The sequence below is a fragment of the Myodes glareolus genome, chromosome 14 (genome assembly GCF_982192425.1).
Source record: "Myodes glareolus chromosome 14, mMyoGla1.1, whole genome shotgun sequence".
Lineage (NCBI taxonomy): Eukaryota > Metazoa > Chordata > Mammalia > Rodentia > Cricetidae > Myodes > Myodes glareolus.
Genome location: NC_142039.1, coordinates 71249000 through 71266525, shown reverse-complemented (window position 1 = coordinate 71266525; position 17526 = coordinate 71249000). Strand labels below are relative to the sequence as shown.

The 17526-nt window shown below is 45.3% G+C and overlaps 1 protein-coding gene across 3 annotated transcripts in view; it reads right to left on the bottom strand.

The window, feature by feature from the left end:
* Nucleotides 1-17526, bottom strand: part of Pcbd2 (pterin-4 alpha-carbinolamine dehydratase 2) — a 55243-nt gene that overhangs the window by 17392 nt on the left and 20325 nt on the right. For 2 of the 3 annotated variants that reach the window (XM_085699604.2, XM_085699605.2), the window contains exon 3: nucleotides 1410-1554. The exons of the other annotated variant lie outside the window; for it this stretch is intronic. In XM_085699604.2, coding sequence (XP_085555730.1) covers nucleotides 1410-1554 — 145 coding nt within the window. The remainder of the gene's footprint in view (nucleotides 1-1409; nucleotides 1555-17526) is intronic. 3 annotated transcript variants of the gene reach the window in all.

Sequence of the window (17526 nt, the reverse complement as noted above, 5' to 3'; positions counted from 1 at the left end):
CTGTCTGACCAAATTTTTATAAACGTGGTTGGAGAGGAGGAAAACAAACAGTTGTTTAAGGGTGGTTTCAAATACCGCTTTCTGCTGTTCCCGAGACTTTCAAAGCTCTTCACGCTCCATTGGAAACAGCTCTGCTTCACAGGCTGTTCTGCTCGGCCCTGCCAAGGAAATGGTCTGATGCACTTTATTACAAGTTGATCAATGTGCTTACCCAGGCAAATATACATAATAATCTCTGCCCAAAGAGACCAGTGTGAAACAGGACTCCCCCCCACTGAGCACGGGGAGAGCGCTGAGACAGGACGGTGGAGCCCTGCCTGCCTCCCAGTCCCAGCTCCACTGTGGCCCATGCTACCACGCCCAGCCCAGTTCAGCCAGTCAAATGCACAGAGCTCGTCTGTCTTCCCCATACCACGGTTTGGACTCTCAACAGGTATGTGTACATGAATGAAGGATACAAGTAGTGACAGTTTTTTTTTTTCATAACCTAGAACTTTCCCCTGTAGAAAGTTAGAGGGAGAACACCATTCTGGAGTGCCTTCTCACAAGGAACAAGCACCTGGTGGTTTGGGCCTGGACTTGGTATCATGAACGCATGTAAAAAGGTAATGTTTTCAAATCTGCAGTACCAGTGGCAATTCAAGTTAATGCACCAGCACTGCGCATGGTGGTGCATGTTTATAATTCTCACACTCAGGAAGTTGAAACACAACCGGGCAGTGGTGTGCACGCCTTTCATCCCACCACTGAGGAGGCAGAGGCAGGAAGATCTCTGAGTTTAAGGCCAGTCTGGTCTACAGAGTGAGTTCCAGAACAGCCAGGGCTACACAGAGAAACCCTGTCTCAGAAAAACTAGCTGGGAGGAGGAGAGCAGAGGGAAAGAGAGGGAAGGGGTGAGAAAAGAAAAGTGGGGGAGAGGAGGGGAGAGGAGAAGAGGGGAGGGGAGCGGAGGGGAGAGGAGGGGAGGGGAGCGGAGGGGAGGGGACTCGGTGGTTAAAAGCAGCTGTTGCTCTTCAGTTCCTAGCACCCACATGCCAGCTCACAACCTTTACAAACCAAAAAGGAGGAAGAGCCAAGTCAGAGAAGAGCAGAGTGTCGGGCTTGAGCTAAAGATCAACCTGGGCTACACAGCTGCAAGCCACTTCTGCTACATAGCAAATGCTATCTCCCAACAGCAAAAGCTATGACTTTCTGGGCTGAGGGGGGGACTCAGTCCTTGCCCAGCCTTGATGCAGGAGGAGTTTGAGCCTGCCTCAATGTGATGTGATAGGCTTTGCTGACTCCCATAGGAGGCCTGCCCCTTTCTGAATGGAGGAAGGTGAGGAGGGAATAGGAAGAGTAGAGGGAGGCAAAATTGTAGTTGGTATGTAAAATAAATGAAAAAATTAATAAAAAAAGAAAGTACTCACCACATAAATGTGAGGACCCAAGTTCAATCCCCAGCATGGTGTAGCATGCCTGTGATTCCGGCACTGGGGAAGGAGGGTCAGGAGGGTCCCTGTTACCCACCCAGTCTACCCAAGCAGGCAAGCACTGGGCCAGTGAGAGATCTGTCTAAAAACAACATGGAGAGGAGCTAATGGGCGTTGACCTCTGGCTTCCACATGCACTCACACACACATGCAATGATAAGTCCTAAAAGAAATTAAATGCTCCTCAACAGAATACACATTATTTGCTAAATGTCTAATTTGTTGAGATAAGAACATGTTTTAAACAGTTAATATACAGAAGCAGAGTGATTTGAATGGAAAGGGCATCAAACGTGTAACCCAAACCTTGTCCCAAAATCCAGACAGCAGGCTGCATGGCTCTGCCAGCTGTTTCCGTGAATAAGGAGAGACGATGTCTGCCAATCACATGGCACAGTGGCCACCCATTGCTGCATTAATACTCAGTAGAAAGCTAAAGGACAGCATCAGCCAGTGCCTGTGTTCTGAGCACTCAGTATTAGCCACAAACTACTCTATTTTCATCATATACATCTAACACCCACGTAGATCGTTTTCTGATCAAGAAACCCCTTCCTCTTCTAGACAGGCCTACTTCTGCAAGGCTGTGGATTCTAACTGGTGCACCCTAGGACCATCCCTCTGACCGCTGACTCTACCATTCAGTTCTTAGAAGGAAGAAAAAGGAGAAACACCGCTCTAGGGCTGGGGTATGACTCAATGGTAAAGAACCTGTCTAGCAAGCACAATGCTCTGAGTTTGACTGGTGTGTGCCATGTGTGTCATGTGTGCCTTTGTGTGTGTATGTGCATGTGCGTACACCCCTAGATACAAGTCCCTAACAATGTCAGAGCACACTTTTTTCACTTTTTCTCATACTTCAAAGTAAATTTTAGCATTATACATCTTTTATCTCAGGTCTTGGGAGGCAGAGGTATGAGGATTTCTGTGAGTTCTTGAGTTCAAAGCCAGCTTGGTCTACATAGAGAGTTCCAGGACAGTCAGAGCTACATAGCAAGAACCTGCCTCAAAATAATAATGATGATGATGATGATGATGATGATGATGATGATGATGATGATGATGATGATGATAACCACCACCACCAGCAGCAGCATTCTAGAAGGTTTAGAAAAGGGAAGATGCCATCGCAGAGCTCTGCCTGTGCCTTTCCCAGAGTCTCAGGGCTCCCATTTACCTGTGTTGCCTAAGCAAACCACTCCATAAGGAAACACCTTCCTCATGGCCCATGAAGCAACATGGTTTTTCCTTACATTAGCAGCTGGTAAGAAACTGTTTTAGAAAATGCTCCATGCATACCACTCAGCTGAGGCAGAGGAAAAACATGTAAAATAAATATAGATTTTTAAATTTGTTTTTTCTTTTTAAATTTTTTTATGTACATGGAAGTTTTGCCTGCATGTGTATCTGTACACCATGTACACGCAGTGCCTGCAGAGGGCATCAAATCAAGCTGCAAGCAGTGTAAGTTACCATGTTGGTGCTGGGAATTGAACGCAGGTCCTCTGCAAGATCAGCCAGTGTTCTTAACCACAGAGTCATCTCTCCAGCCAGCCTTAAGGCCAGGCATTCTGAACATAAAGACTGAACTCTCTGCCAAGACATGCTGCACTGTTTCAGAGACAAACTTGTACCAGAATTTTATGAAATAGATGAGAAGTTATTGCAAGTCTATTTTTTCCAAGTCCCAGTGAAAACAGATGAGAATGATCTCTTTACAGGAGCACCAAGAGCAACTAATCATTTCAGATATTAACAGTCACCTGGCTAAGATGACAATTATTTCTCAGCTTCTGATACTGTCTGAGCAAACAGCTCACCAATGTGAGCTAGGGAAAGCACTTCTGCCACACCCTCAGGGAGCATGCCACACAACTGTGGACAGAACACAAGAGAAGTCTTGGAGCAGACTTCTCAGGGGGCCGTTCTTGAGCTCATAGTACTTCTAAATACATGTATGACTGTGGGCAAGCCACAAACCCACCACATTCTGCCCCTGCGCTAGCCTACAGGAAAGAAGCTCATCTTTAGTCCTAGCACTTGACAGGCAGAGGCAGTGGAGCTTTGAGTTTGAGCTCAGCCTGGTCTGTAGCATGAGTTCTAGGACAGCTGGGGCTCCACAGAGAAACCCTGTCTTGAAAAAAAAGAAAAGAAAAAAATAACAAACAAAACATCTCACCGAGGATGTTGTAAAATGTGAAAGTTGAGGACAGAGGACACAAAGGTTTTTTTTTTGTCTTCTGTCCTTGTGTTCAAACAACACAGTGCTACTCTGACATGACCCTCATCTTAAGTCTTCAGAATGAGACCAAAACTTTCTCTGCCCTGTAGTTGGCCTGACCTCACCACAAACACCCTGTGCTTGGGGCTGAGATGTTCCTTCCTTGAAACCTCAGGGGCCAAAATCAGTTGCAAACCTAAGATTAGAATACAACTAGGATGCACCCTGCTAGGGTTTTGGAGAGTGGGCATGAGCCTGGGTGGTTCCGACAGACATGCTGGGGATGTCGTTCAGTTAGCAGAGTACTTGTCCAGCACACACCGGCCCTGAGTTCAGTCTCCAGAACAATATAATGCTGGGCATGGCAGCTTAAGCCTATAATTCCAGCACTGAGGAAGAGGAGGAGGTAGAAGGATCGTAAGTTCAAGGTCATCCTTAGCTACTAGGACACGTGAAACCCTGTCAAAGGGGAGGAGAGAGGAGAAAGGAAGAAAGAATGGACCAATGACAGGTGGCATGTGACCAACGGAGAAAACGTGTGTTGTGTTCCCTAGTGAGTTCTCATAGCACAGGGAGGGGGCTCTGTAATTCACTATTCACACACTATTCAGGAAGTAAGGGTTTGCTTCCAGAGTAGCTGGGAGAGAATCTCGTGTCCTCTGTCTGACACACAGGACCCACTGGGACCTCAGAAGTGCTTTTACAAGCACTAGTAAAACTTGAAGGTAGTCAAGTGTCCAGCTTTTCTCAGGCCTGTGAGGCGGATCCCGGCCACAGCCGTCTGTTTGGTCTCTCCAGAATGAGTATTTCTGAAGTTCTTCGCATTTCAAGTGGGGCTGAGGGCTAAGCCTTCTGTGGCTGCACTGCGCAGGCAGGCGTTGCAGGCCTGGAGACTGTTTACACGCGACAGTCGCAGCATTTTTCTCCAGTGGGGGTTTTTCCTTTGTTTTGCAGATGGGGTTATTACCGCATGATTCTTTCCCCTCACTGCCTCAGATTTTCCTTTAAAAAAAAACTCCCAATTGCCTTCCTACCACCCAGCAGATGCCTACTAACAGGGGCATGACCAGCGATAAATCTAAACCAAAGTCTCACGATCTCAGAATAAGTTTAAAAATCAACAAAAACCTGAAATTAAGAAACAGGCTATGTCGATGTAAGATTTTAATAAAGTTACCTATCCAGTCTGATCATGCTAAATGAGGGTAAAGTTAAAAGAGCTAGGAGAGGGTGGAGGGATGCTTCAGCGGGTAAGGGGCTTGGCACCAAGACGGACAACCTGAGTTTGATCCCCAGGACCCAGGTGGAAAGGGAGAACTGGCTCCCACAAATTGTCCTCTGGCCCCCACTCGTATACCATGGCATGTGCGCAGGAGTGTAAGCATACAATTGCACGCACCTTTTTACACGCAAACAATGAATAAAATACAATAAAAAGTTAGGTATGCTTGTTGATAACTAAGGTCTCAAGTTAGAGTTTTCTCTCAAAATTTAATACTGTTCAGCATTTCTTTAAACAAAAAACAAAATGTGGCAGTTTTTTTCATTATAATAATGGATTTAAGAAAAATCTGCTCAGAAACCTGTCGACAAGGAAAATGAAGGCTGGAGTAATGCAGCCAGTGGTTGCACTATTCCGTTCAAGTAAAGCTTTTGCATTTTAGACGTGCAACTAGGCCCTACTTTATTAAAAAGCTTAAAAAATTAAAGTGAAATAGTTTTTTGGGGGCAATACCTTTCTTGTGCCACTTGGGACTTTATGAGTTAATAATAAATGAGTCCAGCTATGTCAAAACAAATGGGAAGTGGTTGAGGTTTTAATGCAGTATTTTAAAACCTGGCAATAAATTCCTTTAATGATATTCTAGATGTACCCATATATATTTAAGGTAATTAAAATTTTTCAAGCTCTCAGACAACATTCAAGCATTTCAGACTTCATCACTTTCCAATTCTATTCCGTCCCTTCTCCTGCCACCTCCTTGGCACCAGCTTCCCAGGCTCCGTTCTCACAGAAGCAAGTCAAAAGCTAAGACACACTCTGAGCCAATTCAGCTCCCAAAGGACCACATGCAGGACACAAAACTGCCAAGAGACTAAAACCAGGATGGTGATGAGCGATCAGCTGAGCATGAGCAGGTCCACTGTGCCCATCGCCAGGGAGACAGGAGACAGTGAGTTGGCAGAGAGAGCTCCTTTTGGGTCTCGGCTGCCATTTTCTAGTAAGAAATCAAAGAGCCAGGAGAGATGCCTGAGCAAACTGATTCTGCCCTCAATTTTGGTGCCAAACTCCACGGTCGCAGAGAGAGACCTGGAAACACACAGTTCACAGTCACAAAGAGAGACCTGGAACCACACAGCCCACAGCCACAGAGAGACCTGGAAACACAGTCCACAGCCACAGAGAGACCTGGAACCACACAGCCCACAGTCACAGAGAGAGACCTGGAAACACACAGCCCACAGTCACAGAGAGACCTGGAAACACACTCCCATAAAGGCACAGAGAGGACAGGATTGCAAGCCAAGAACCAAACCTCAACCCCCACATCCACAGAGCTAAAACATTTCCTCACGTAGAAACAGAATCAGCACTGATAATTTTTGGAAGCAAAAATTGAGTCCTGGGTCCCAGCTGTATAATTTTGTTCTACACCAAGAATAAGTCCATTCATATTCCCTAAATCTTCAAACTGCTTCGTCCCAGTGTCAGCACACGGCTTCCTTCCAGACCCAACAAAATGAAAGGCAGAAAACAGCAAAAGAAAAAAGATTAAATAACACACATAAGACGGCTTGCCGTTTTATGAAAAACAAATGAATTGCACTCACATCCCACTGGTAAATAGGGAGGCTGCCAGTGGCTCTCAGGGCAGATGTAACATTTTAACAAATGTGATTGTTTGTGAGCGAAATAATTCTGATCAAAAACTTAATTGCAGTCAAAACGAGCTCTGGGCTGTGTCACAGTAATCCATCCTGACAGGAAGCCATGAGTGGACATTCCTACTGTGAGCAGGGCACACGTGAAAGGTCAGCGTTGGCCTGGAACTTCAAAACCGTTAGCGTGTAAAACAGTGTGCATTAGAGCCCGGAACGGCTACCCACTGGATTAGCGGATGTCCGCTGTATGGGTCTCATGTGCTTTCAGCAGGTAATAGTTAATTGATGAGTAGGCAGGGTAGTGTAACTTCCTTCTCTTCCTCTTCCCCACATTTACCATAGAAATCCCTGATGATAGTTCTAGAATACTACAGTATTCCGTTTGTAATATGGTATCAATAGAACAAAGTAATGTCTCTCAAGTAAAACTCATCTATAGCAGTTTACCAAACACTGCTTCTATTTAACAAAAAAATGTCTGTGAATAGAATCAAAGGAAAAAAATTTGGTTTTTCGAGACAGGGTTTCTCTGGAAAACATTCTTACATAATATGGATATATATATATATATAAATATATATATATTATATCAGTGTGTGTGTGTGTGTGTGTGTGTGTGGTGCATATATTTGTTCAGCCAACTACAACAGCCAAATTTTTCTAAGTAAGGGTTTTTCATTAGAGAAAATATATACTTTGCTCATATATAATAATCTGAAAAGCCAATTAGATGTCAGAATTTTGCATGACTTAAAACAAAATTTTCAATAAAAATACAGCTAATACCACAGTTTTCATTTCCAACGTGGAATGTTATTTATGAAAGAACCAAGCTAAATATTACCTGATAAGTCAATGCATGCAAAAGCATCTTGTGCCTATCTAGCGCTGCAAGCCGGTCTACTTGGCTTTAAATTATAGTCATTTTTCAACATCTAAACTATTTAAGGTAATACAGCAGTAATTTGTGGTAAAGGCAGGCATTGGGCATTGCAATAATTATTTTAAAATTTATCTCTTTTCTGGGTTGTGCAGAAATGAAGTCACTTTAAAAAAAAATCAGTTCTTATAGTATTATTTCTATTCTCAAAACCAGCCTTCTAAACATGTATCTTAGGCCCCTGGACAGATACAGTTCCTGGGCACTTTGTAGACTAGGCCATGGGCTACATGGCTGGGGAGCTAGGTCTTCAGTAACTCTGTAGTTTCTGCCCCGTGCAGAACATCAGAGGAAATCTTAGAGACAGAATCCCATATTTGCTTCCAATGCAATAGACAAACAACTGAGAAAATGAGAGCTGGCCAGCAGTCGAGCTTCTGCTTTCAGTGTGAACGCTGAGAACTTTCATTTGAAAATGCCAGACTCTACTCCACACCCATCTGCTCCTACACTCCAGCGATGCCCACGGATACCACCCACTGCTCTGGCGTCTCTCAGGCATCTCCAGGCTCCTATCCCAGAGGCTGACCCTCAAGAATCTCACAGTGCAGTGAGAGTGGGCAGTCAGGCCAGCCATGAAGAACACACGAAGAAAAAGGAGGCTGGAGGGAAAACAGGCCAAAAGGAAAAGCGAGCCTGTCTCATGTTTACCCACTTTTCCCATCAATGCCCACATGGAAACAACAGCCTACACTACCCAAGGAAATCACCTTATCCTAGGGACAGTGATCCACAACTCCCTAAAATGTCTTCCAAGGTTCCAGGTGGCCACTGATGTTTTCTGATGACTACGTCTACCTGCTAACACACTGAATTACCATCCTACCTTACTGCTCGTTTCTTCTGGGATGATTCGGCATAGGAATTTAACTGTTATTACACTTATTTAGTGAGCATGCATTTGTGCATATGCGTATGTATGTATGCACGTGTGTGTGCATGCAATCATGTGTGTGCTTGTGTACACCTAGGACATGATTCACGTGAAAGTCACAGGACAAGTGGTGAGAGCTGCTTCTCTTCTTCTACCTTATGGGTACCAGAGATTATACTCAGGTTCTCAGGTTTGGCAGCAAGCACCTTTACCCATTAGGCCATCTTGCCAACCCTCAGCACAGTAAGTTTTGAATGCTGTTTCACTTCTTTGGTAAAACTAAGGCTCAAAAATTCTAAAGAGAACTTTCTTCTAGAGATTAGGGATGTAGCTCAATGGTAGAGCACCTGTTTCATATGCAAGGCCCCGAGTTCAAGGAAGGACCAGTACAAAAAACAATCCCCCCCTCAAAAAAAAACCCTAAAATCTGGGGTGCACAAGGACCTGAATTCAGTTCCAGGATCCAGATATAGTGCCTCACCCATCCATAACTCCAGCTCCAGGGGATTCCTCTATGCCCTCTTCTGGCCTCCAAGGGCGCCTGCACACAGTGGCATATATTCACATAGACACATACACATAAATATTTTTAAAATAATAAAATAAATGTTAGAAAAGAAACCCTTCCCCCTAGAAAGCTTATTTGCTGAGCTTGATGTGGCTGCACATGTCCATAAGCCCAGCATTTAGAAGACTGAAGCAGGATGATTGTGAGTTCTAGGCCAACCTCTGATTCATAGTGAGTTTGAGGCCAGCTGGCATCTATAATGAGACACTGTCTCCTGGAGAGAAGGAGAAAGGGAAGAAAGGTGGAATTTAGAATAGATCACCAGACAGGCAGCGGTGGTGGTGCACACCTGTAATCTCAGCACTTGGGAGACAAACAGAAGGTCCCAAGCCAGCCGGGAATGCAGGGCCACTCCACCACATCTGCCCACACCAGCGGTGTGGTTTCAAAGACATCTCAGAAAATTGGGATGTCTGATCTCACTCCATTCCTTCATAAACTGCTAATACATAGAAAAATCCTGTCTCAAAATGAATAAAATAATGGGCTGGAGAGACGGTTCAGTGGTTCAGAGCAGAAACTCATTTTACAGAAGATCCCGGGTTGATTCTCAGCACCCATATGGCAGCTATAATTCCAGTCCCAGGGAATCCACTGTCCTCTTCTGGCCTCCTTGGACATTAGGCACACACATTGTGCACAGACATACATGCAGACAACCAGGCAAGAAGTCCCTCCATGCTTGTTGCACCCAAAGCAAGCGTGTGCACCCAGGGTCGTGGCTGTACTAATGGGCAACATGCTGCCCTAACATCAGTGCCGACGCTAACATTAATGCTGTCTCCTTCAAAAAGCAAGATTACTGCCAAGGCAATTGCAACTCCTAATCAAGAAACAGACTTCTGCTTATGTCTTAATTGGTTTATGCTTTCCTCACATATTTTAAACTATAAGACGTTCAAAGGTTGACTTCAGCGTTTAATTCAGCTGGTACCATGAACTAATCTTTGCAGACACAAACATGTTACCGATTTCATGTTTGAGAATAACTGGAAATGGGAAGAAAATAAAGAAATTCATCATTCGATTATAATTTGAAGGAACAGATTTTCTGTAACTTGTAAATTATTTTGATTTACGGGGAGTCGTTACTGTATTCATAAATGCTGGAAAGAGGAACAGCCTGATTCAACAGCACCTCAAATAATTTTATAACTGCAGATGCATAAACCAGGACACGTGGGAGATGATTCAAAGGAGAATGGGAAATAGAGCGGTTTAGGAAGGAACAGGGTGAGGGTAGACACCCTAGTTTTCTGAGATGTCTTTGAAACCGTACCACTGGTGTAGGCAGATGCAGTGGAGTGATCCGGTTACATTTAAATAAGCCAATGCAGAACGCTTCATAATTTACAACAACCCAATCACACTGCCCGTGCTTTTGAGGTTAAACGCTACTGACATAAGCTACACCTGAATCCAATCAGTGCAGAGACATGGAGAAGATTCACACAAAAGGGCTAAATTTGTCACAAATGGGTTGGTTTCCGATCTTAATGTAGCCAGGTTGCTTTACCCTAACCTCCATTGAGCAAATCAACTTAATGGGCACTGGGGGTGCCATAAAACTTAACAATGAACTGATTTTTAACTTTTAAAATATAGTTATGAAGCAAAACGTTGCATAGCTTCTACGATACTGGAAATCAAATTAAATCTAGATGCTTTTTACCAGTCCTGACAGATATAATCCTAGTTACCATGTAAATTTATGGTAAGCCGCTCTGATATTAGCCACAGGTGCTACTTTTAATATATGAGCCGCATCTGGCTGGGAATAGAATTTCTCAGAGGACTGAAAATGACCTCACTATCAGACAATGGGAGGGGAGACAAGGCCACTGTGGCACATAAAGAGCTGAAGATGTGGTCCTCAGCTAAACAGCCCACATAAAACCCATTCTACCTCTGTAGTTTGGCTTTCAATACTTAAGAGGCACAGATATATTTCAACAAAATAGTCAAAAGATTCCAAAAGTAAGTCAGCTCTGAGGACTACATATAATTCTAGTTTTTCAACCTTTGATCAGTGTCAGAAAAAACGATGTACTGAGACTTGAGAAGAAAATTCTTTCATGATTCCCAAGCACGCAACGTGATTAGACACCACTGAGCAGAACAAAGCAAGATGTCCCAATTACCATGTCTACAGGCCCTTCTCTGCAGCCGGCTGCCAGTCCCAGACAGTAGTTCTGATGCCTTTGCAAAGGTCGCTGACGTCATCATCACACCCAATCTTAGCTAGCGAAATTATTTCTTAAAAATTTCTACAAGGAATCACCATTCCGAGTTTAAGGACATATGACATCAACCAGACTAACACAACGGGAAAGACCTAGGTTCCTCCACTTACTCGACTCCAAACTGAAAACACAGCTAAGTAGAAAATACAGGACTGTCTGCTTTTAAGAACTCCTTCCCAAGCACTCCAAAGTCATCCTTTGCCAGAGAACTGACAAGTGTGGAAATGTGACAGAGAATTTACAAATATTTAATTTCCCACGAAATAACTCTTCCCAGATTAAACAAGCACTCTTTATCTGGGGAAATGAAATCTCAGAAAGAGAAAGCTTTCTGTGAAAATATTCCATGGACCCTTGTGCTAAACTGAGGGACCAGAAGCTACAGAGCCCTTCAGCATAGCAGGTCCCTTATGGGCTTCTCAAGGAGCTTGAAGGATGTGATTTTTTTTTTTAAAGCTTCAACAGATCAATCCTATCTAGGTGATGATTTCTATTTACTTTTTTTAAAAGGCAGGGTCTTGCTGTGTAGGCCACGCTGGCCTTGAACTCACAATCCTGCCTCAGCCTCTTGAGTGCTGGGATTATAGGCATGTGCTACCAACTGACTTGATTTACTTTTTGTAACAAGTGACTGGACCTCATCTTAATGCAATGGGCACCATGATCCTAAGGACCAGTAGCAAGGAGGAAGCAGTCTGAATTCCCCATGTCTCTGTGCTGAGCTGACAGCATTGTTTCTGTGGGTCACAAAGTCTCCACCGTGAGAGTCCTGACTAAGCTGACTGTGACCCTTCAGTGTTATGAGATACTATATATCCTACCACTGAAAATCCCCAGGTGGATCCTGGAGAGATGGCTCAGCATATAGGAGCCCTTGCTGCCCTTTCAGAAGGCCTGGGTTCAGTTCCCAGCACTCACACGGCAACCTACCATCTATAACTCTAGTTTCGGAGGAGACAACACCCTCCAATGGCTTCTTTGGGCACTAGGCAGACACATGGTGCACATACATCCATGCAACCAAAACATTTATATGCATAAAAAGTTAAAAAATTGATGCAGTAATGCTGGGGTGGTGACTCGGTTCTGTAACCCCATCACTTGAGAGGCTGAAGAATGAGCTCCAGGCTAGTTCTGTGGGGCCATACAGTGACCCTGCCCCAAACAAAACATGACAGAAAACCTGGGAAAATACAGAAAACGCTCACTACACTCAAGGCGAATGAAACAACTAAAACGTTTCTATACATGGTCCCAGAAGCACATGCACACATGTGGCCCCAGAAGTACACGCACACATGGCCCCAGAATCACATCTACACATGGCCCCAGAAGCACATGCACACATGTGGCCCCAGAAGCACATGCACACATGTGGCCGCAGAAGTACATGCACACATGGCCCCAGAATCACATCTACACATGGCCCCAGAAGCACATGCACATGCATGGCCCCAAAAGCACATAAACACATGGCCCCAGAAGCACATGCACACGTGGCCCCAGAAGCACATATACACGCATGGTTTTAAAGTGGGTAGAAGAAATATTTTTATTTGACTCTTTTTGTTTTCCAAATTATAAGATGCATTATGCAATTGAGAAAAAACATACTTATGGACCAGCTAAGCATAGCATACCAATGTGCCAACGATGGCTTTGCTACTGTAAGTCCTCAACTGTTCACTGTGGGGCATGAACAATCCACAACGGTTAAACATTTCTGTGTAAAGCTCACAGTTCTAAACAAATAGAAAGGTGGAAGGAACACAAAGTTGCAAACTTACACCATAGAGCACAGTTGAAGACATTCAAAACACTGAACAACATAACATCCCACATAAATGCTTCCTCATCAGGTCTCCCCACTCATTCTCATTGAGCTATGACATTATTACCAATTTGAAACCTTTACATGTTTCCTAATAAGCATTGACTTATTTTACTTGCTTGTTTTTGTGAATTACAAATAAAACTCCATCATGACAGGGAAAAAAGACACTTAAAACACAATGATGGCCTCTGTTCTATATCTCTGTACCCCAGCCAGGTCAGCGGCTTAGGCAGCCAGAGTGGTGGCCAGCCAGGTGGTGCAGGAGTTCAAGGTCGTCCGGGTGCAGGAGTTCAAGGTCGTCCTCGGCGGACTACACACTATGAGAGCTCAGGAGAACAGATAATACCAGACCCTGTTGTCCCTCTCCCCTCCCCACTAAAAAAGCCAATTAGAGTTTCTCGATACACAGTGCGCATGTTCTCTCCACAGGCTTCCACTTCTTCAGAAAAAGCAGCGTCTTTACTGCTCTTTCCCTCCAGACAGAGCTGAGCTCAAACGTGTCTGAGACTTAGAACAGATAACGGATACCACACATTGTAAGTTAGTGCTTTTCTCGGCATGGCACAGGGAGCTGGGTACCAAACCTCAGGTCACATTCCTACCAGATGCCAACTGGTACCTTTTCCTTCAAAACATGCAGCCAACATCAGAAATCCTCAATTTTTATTGACAAAGTTGTCCACTCTAAGATAAGACATTCCTAAACAAAACTGTCATCTACTTCTGAGTTCTAGTTCCTCAAAATACAGACTGAAAGCTGTCTCTGGCTAGAGTATCTGCACTTGGAGCTAGAAGCCTTACTCCGCTTCCTCACAGTCAATCCTTAAGCCCTCTAACTTAGCACAACTAGCAAGGAGGGGATCCTAACAACCAGGCTTCATGACTATTGGCTGCTCCACGTCACCTCCCAACGAGCTACTAACTAATCCTAAGTGGGCCTCAAACACTTACTAGAACATGAAACACCATGGGACTCTCAGACTAGGGCCGTCTCCATAGATAAAGTGCTGCATTGAAAGCATGAGAACCAAGCTTGGTACCCAAAACCCACATTTTAAAAACCTTGGTGTGGTGGTGTGAGCGTGTGATCTCAGGACTGGGAGGCGGATACAGGCAGATACTTGGAACATGCTGGCAGCTCAGCCCAACTGGGAAATGGCAGGCCAGTGAGAGACCCTATCTCAAAAGACAACACGGATGATTTCCTAAGGAATAACACCTGAGGCTGACCTGACTCCACAAGCATATGTGTACACACATACATACACACATATCTGTGACTCTTTAAACTATCCTCATAAGTAACAGATCTGCTTATTTGGGTTAAATAATGCAACATGAAGGCCCAATAGTATACATCTGGAGTCCCAAGCACTAGAGAAGCTGAGATGGGAAGACAGTTTGAGCCCAGGAGTTTATGACCAGCCTGGGCAATATAATGAGATCCTTGCCTCAAAAATCAAATGAAAACCTAAAAATAATTCCTAAATAGAAACACATTTATTCTTTTTCTTTTATGGAATAAGCCCAGAGCCACAAATGACATCCATAGCACTTTCAAATCCTTATTCCGAGATAGGATTTTGCTAAATTGCTCAGGCTGGCCTCAAACTTGTGACCCTCCTGCTGCAGCCTCCTAAGTAGCTGGGATTACAGGAACACATCACCAATTCCAGATATTCCATGTATTATCTTTTCTACAGAACACCAACCAAGTTACTAATTTATTTTATGTATACATGTGTGCCTCTGTGTGTATGTGTGTGTTTGTGTGTACCATGTGTGTGCAGAAGCCTAAGGTGGCCAGAAGAGGACATCCAATACCCTGGCCATGGAGTTACAGACAGTTGTGAGCCCCACTGTGGGAGCTAGAACCAAACCCAGATCTTCTGAAAAAGCAGTAAATGCTCTTAACTGCTGAGCCTTCTGTCTAGTACCACACAGTCAAGTTAGGAAGGATAGACGGATGGATGGACAGACGGACAGAAGAACGGACGGACAGATGGATGGATAGATGGGTGGATGGATGGGTGGATGGATGGATGGATGGATGGATGGATGGGTGGGTGGGTGGGTGGATGGATGGATGGATGGATGGACGGACGGATGGACGGACGGACGGATGGATGGACGGATGGGATGTATATACCATGAGTACTGAACAAGTGGTCACAGAAAAAGGAAAGAACAAAACTTTCCTCAGAGAGCTGTGTGGCAACAGCATGAATGCCTAATGGAGACCAGAGAAGCAGGCCTGTGGCAGCACGGGGCTCTGTAGGGTCCTGGAAGAACCTACCATGAGCCCAAGGGACGCTAACATTCACAATAAACTGGGGCTGTAGTTATGGGTGGCTGAGGTTGTGAAGCCAACATACTGAGTGACTGAAAAGCTGTCTCTCATTGCTGAAGGCAGCTGAGAAGAGATGCAGCAAGAGGCTGCCTCCAAACTGCACCTGCAGCAAAGGCGTCCATGTTGTTCAGGGAGTTGCTCGCGGCACCACCGACCACTGTCACCCCGACACACAGGGCCAGGCGGCCATGCTGTTCAGGGAGTTCCTCACGGCACCGACCACTCTCATCCCGACACACAGAGCCACTTAGCAGCCAGAGAAGCCCACTGCTATCAGAAACTGTGTCACTAGGAGCAGGTGCACAAGGGGAAAAGAAAGTCCCTAGTGAGAAAGAGTTTCAAGAGGACAAAAAGAAGAAAAAGGTTAGGCTCACCAGGGACAACCAAGAGGCCTTGTGTGTTCAAGCACGACCAGATCACACTGGGGTGGGTCAGTGGGAGATACACACAAGCCAGGTCTCTGAACTTGGGGTAGCCAGAGCCAACCCAGAGACTCAGGGGTGTAGCTGCAGTAGTCCTCTGCATGGCCTAAACTGTCCTGGCCCTGAGCCACTGTCTTCCCTAGCAGAGCGCTGGCCTAGGTCCCGGTCATCTCCACCTTTCCAGCTCTGACGTCACAGTCAATACCAAAGCACTGAGAAGCAAACGTCTAATATCAAAATGAGCCTAAAGAAGGCCAGAAACAAGTAAGACAATTCAAGGACTGAATCCCAAAACGAGAAAGAGACAGCAGAGAAGGAGCGTCTGGGACAGCAGGGGCTATACAAGCGTATGTGCTCCACATTGGCTCAAGGCTGCCTCCACCCTGCCCATCCTCACTGTGCTCATCAGTGACCTCCAGCTGCTCAATCCAATGGCATGCTTTGTCTCAAGAGAGCTGACCCCTTCCTTCTTTTTATTTTGTATTTTGCTTAATTATTATCTTGTGAGGGTTGGTGGGTAAGTGTCACGGTACAGGAGCAGAGGTCAGAGGACAACTTTGGGGCGATGGCTCTTTATTGCCACGTTCATAAGCTACGGTGGTGGAATGAGAAATGTCCTCCAAGAATATGGAACCCTTGTCTCTCGGTGGTGCTGCCTGGGAAGGTGTGGGTGGGGCAGCCTTGCAGAAGAAACTCTGCTGACTGTGGTTCAAGATGTGAACTCTCTGCTTCCTGCCCCTGCCACCATGCCTCCCCTGCCACGATGGACTCTCCCTCTGGAGCCAAAGCCAAAAGAGACTCTTCCTTCCATAAATGGCTTTGGTCACAGCTGTTCATCACAGCAACAGATACACATGGGTTCCAGGGATCACACTCAGCTCTCGACTTTGTCAAAGGCTTTGCCTTGAACTCACAGTAGCACCTGAGCTGGCCTCAAATCTGCAACCATTCCATTGAACCTGAACTCAGTCACCACAGAGTGGAAGGACAGAACCAGCTCCAGCAGGTTACCCTCTGCCTCTACACATGTGCTGTGGCATATCCAAGCCCACACAGACACAAATCAATAAATGAGAGGAAAAAACATTTTAATTCTCAGCAATCCTTTTGCCTCGATTCCCCCAACTGCTAGGATATAGCTATGCACCATCACATCTGGTCACTTCCTCCCCTCTTTTGGATCACTGCCTTCTTCTGGAGCCTGTGATTAAAAGTCTCCCTGGATCTCCCACAAGTTCCTCTTCCACCCAGTGAGCGAGTGGGCGGAGTCCCAAGCTCCCATGCTCTCCTTCTCACACTGCAGCTTCTCCCTGGGTAGCTTCACCTTTTCCCTTGGCTTTTCCCCACACATACCTGTGACCTTTCTGTTATCTGTGGCTGGGATTTCATCTGAGTTCTGATCTCAGACATAAAGCCATGTTTACAGAACTGACCTGGACATCTTAAAGCAATTCACACCTAACAGTGTCTAATCAGAAAGCATGTTCACTGTGCCCAGCTGTATCCAGTATTTTCCCCCAACTCGGAAAATACATCTGCAAGTACCTGGTTCCTCCGGTGCAAACTCTAGCATCCCAGCACCCCCTTTCCTCTTCCTCTCCTCCCTCATCAGAGAAGAGCTAAGGATGACCTTGAACTCTTCAGTCCTCCTGCCTCCCCCTCCCCAAATGCTGGGATTACAGGCTTTCACCACCGTACCTAGCTACGCTTTTCCTCTTT